Source organism: Octopus bimaculoides, chromosome 3, assembly GCF_001194135.2.
Source record: "Octopus bimaculoides isolate UCB-OBI-ISO-001 chromosome 3, ASM119413v2, whole genome shotgun sequence".
In the NCBI taxonomy this organism is placed as follows: domain Eukaryota; kingdom Metazoa; phylum Mollusca; class Cephalopoda; order Octopoda; family Octopodidae; genus Octopus; species Octopus bimaculoides.
In genome coordinates, this window is record NC_068983.1 from 35,038,573 (window position 1) to 35,041,140 (window position 2,568).

At 39.4% G+C, this 2,568-nt stretch overlaps 1 protein-coding gene across 2 annotated transcripts in view; it reads left to right on the plus strand.

The window, feature by feature from the left end:
* The first annotated feature begins 1,557 nt into the window (after positions 1–1,557).
* LOC106883663 (MAM and LDL-receptor class A domain-containing protein 1-like) overlaps positions 1,558–2,568 on the plus strand; it is a 33,439-nt gene continuing 32,428 nt past the window's right edge. The window contains exon 1 of one of the 2 annotated variants that reach the window (XM_052966134.1): positions 1,558–1,708. In XM_052966134.1, the coding sequence (XP_052822094.1) occupies positions 1,657–1,708 (52 nt within the window). In that variant the 5' untranslated portion in view covers positions 1,558–1,656. The remainder of the gene's footprint in view (positions 1,709–2,568) is intronic. The other variant, XM_052966135.1, reaches the window with a different exon arrangement.

Here is a 2,568-nt window from a genome sequence, read left to right on the forward strand (position 1 = left end):
TATATATATATATGTATGTGTGTGTGTGTGTGTGTATGTGTGTTTACTCTTTTACTGCTTTATTTGATTCAGTCATTTGGCTGCAGCCATGCTTGAGCACCGCCTTTAATTGAAAAAGCGACCCCTTGACTTATTCTTTGCAAGCCTGGTATTTATTCTATCAATTTTTTGGCCGAACCGCTAAGTTACGGGGGAGGTAAACACACCACTATCGGTTGTCAAACCATGGTGAGAGGACAAACAGACACACAAACACACACACACACACGACGGGCTTCTTTCAGTTTTCGTCTGTCAAATCCACTCACAAGCATTGGTCGACCCGAGGGCATAGTACAAAAACTTGACCAAGGTGCTACGCTGTGGTATTGAATCCGGAACCATGTGGTTGATAAGCAAGCTACTTTATTTCAATAAACTTCGCCATGAAGGCGTTACAAAGAGTGAACAAACAAGGACATACAAGCATAGTGTGAAGTAGCTTCTAATACGAATAAAAATTCAATGTTTGGTGAATGAAAATCTAAAAATCTACATATAGTTACACAATAATTATTATACTAGTAATAATTTTTAAAGGAAGGAAAGGAACCCATCCATCCGGGTAGAACCTTTACTCTTACCAACGACCCCACCTACCTCGTGTCGGTCACTCTCTGCTTGCTCGCCATAGGCATCCATCTTTTCACAAATATATCTCGTGACAGACACCTCTTCTCCAGCCTGATCTTACTACTGAGATGGTCAACTTCTTTAGTTATAAAGAAGTTGATCAACCCCTGGCCAGAGACAAAGGTACCTGTCACTATGCCTTTCACACGCGTCTTCCATACCGTTTCTTTCAGTATGGCTACTATGCAGAAAAAACAAGCCTTCCTTTCCATGTTAAGGGAAGGAGGTGGCACAATCTCGATGATAGACTCAGCCGATAGCTGAACTCTTCCCATCACTGACAACAGTTGTTCGACAAAACTATCAGTCCCGATAATTCCGGACACTCCACGAATGCGTGCAAGACGGTTTCCCTGTCTTTCCCACATCTCGGGCATGTCGGCGAGACGGCACTTCTGTGCGTTGATAGCTTATCACGAACCGGTAACGCCGCACGGAAGCACTGCCAAGCTAAGGATTTCTGGTAATTATCCAGATACCCTGGCCCGAACGTTAACCGATTTCCATCGTAGCTCAGGGTCTCCCCCAAGGCGCCTTCAGACATGGTCTCTACTAACCCGCAATAAAAATCCACGGTGGAACTCCTGTTGCTTGCATTTCATCTGTCTCTACGCTCTGAGTTCAAATTTTGCAGAAGTCGACTTTACTTTTCATCTTTTCAGGGTCGATAAATTAAGTACTAGTTGCGTACTGGTGTCAATCTAATTGACTGGCCCCATCCTCAAAATCTTCGGGTCCTCTGCCCAGGGCAGAAAAAATTACCTTACACAATTACGAACACAGCAGCATATATAAGTCATGCTGGTTAGGATTTGAAGATATTTTAAGCCAATCATAAAAAGTCGATGACTTTAGATATTTTCTTTGACCTTATGTAAACTTTCATAACTTTTCCTACCTATTAAAACGTTTCTATTTTCTTTTTAAATGTTTATTTGAAGAAATCTGCAAATCATATTCGAAGCTGTTCAAGGATCTGGTTACATGAGTGATATAGCTATTGATGATCTGACCATGTCAACAAACAACTGTTCATGTAAGAGAATAAATATATTATTACATGTTACCAACAATGCTACTATTGATAATTAGCTTTAACTATTATGTATATGAACACCAGAAGCATTAAAAGAAAATTTGAAAAATATTCTTCATCTTCTTTTAAATATGTTTCCAATTTTTAAATATCCTACTGACATGCATTTGTGTCTCATATAATGATGTTTGCAAAATATGGAGTGTCTCTGCTTCTGCTTAAACCCGAAATTCACCTATGGTTTGCTTAAAGAAGTCTATTCTAGGTTTGCTCGTTCAATACTAGATACAAGTGCATCATACGAGAGGTCCTCTCCCTAGTAACTGAGTCTACTGTAGACAATTGACTCTTCACCATCAAATACTGTCCTAATATCTTGAGAAGGAAAAGTACACATTGGATAAGTGAAGCCTGGCAAACACCTGATATACTGGATAGATATGATTGAAATGATTGCGACCATATATGTCTGGTCAGCATGCACCTTGGGTGAGACATCAGAAACAACATAATACAATAGAATGTATATATAAAACGTTGTACTTATTACACTCTTGCTCAGTGTGAAAACAGCTTGGAAATTCAGTTTCCACAATAAATGTTCTTGCATTCAGCAATAAAAATGTGTTACTATGAAATAGTGTTAAATATACCAAACATTCCAAATAGTCAGTATTTTACTCTGCCTGTTGATGTTTGATGAAGGCACATAGCTTAGTGGTCGGGATGATCGGCTCATAATCGAAAGGTCATGAGTTCGATTCCCGGCAGGGCGTTTTGTTCTTGATCAAGATATTTTTTTATGTTGCTCCAGTTTACTCAGCTGGCAAAATTGAGTTTTACCTGTAATTCGAAGGGCC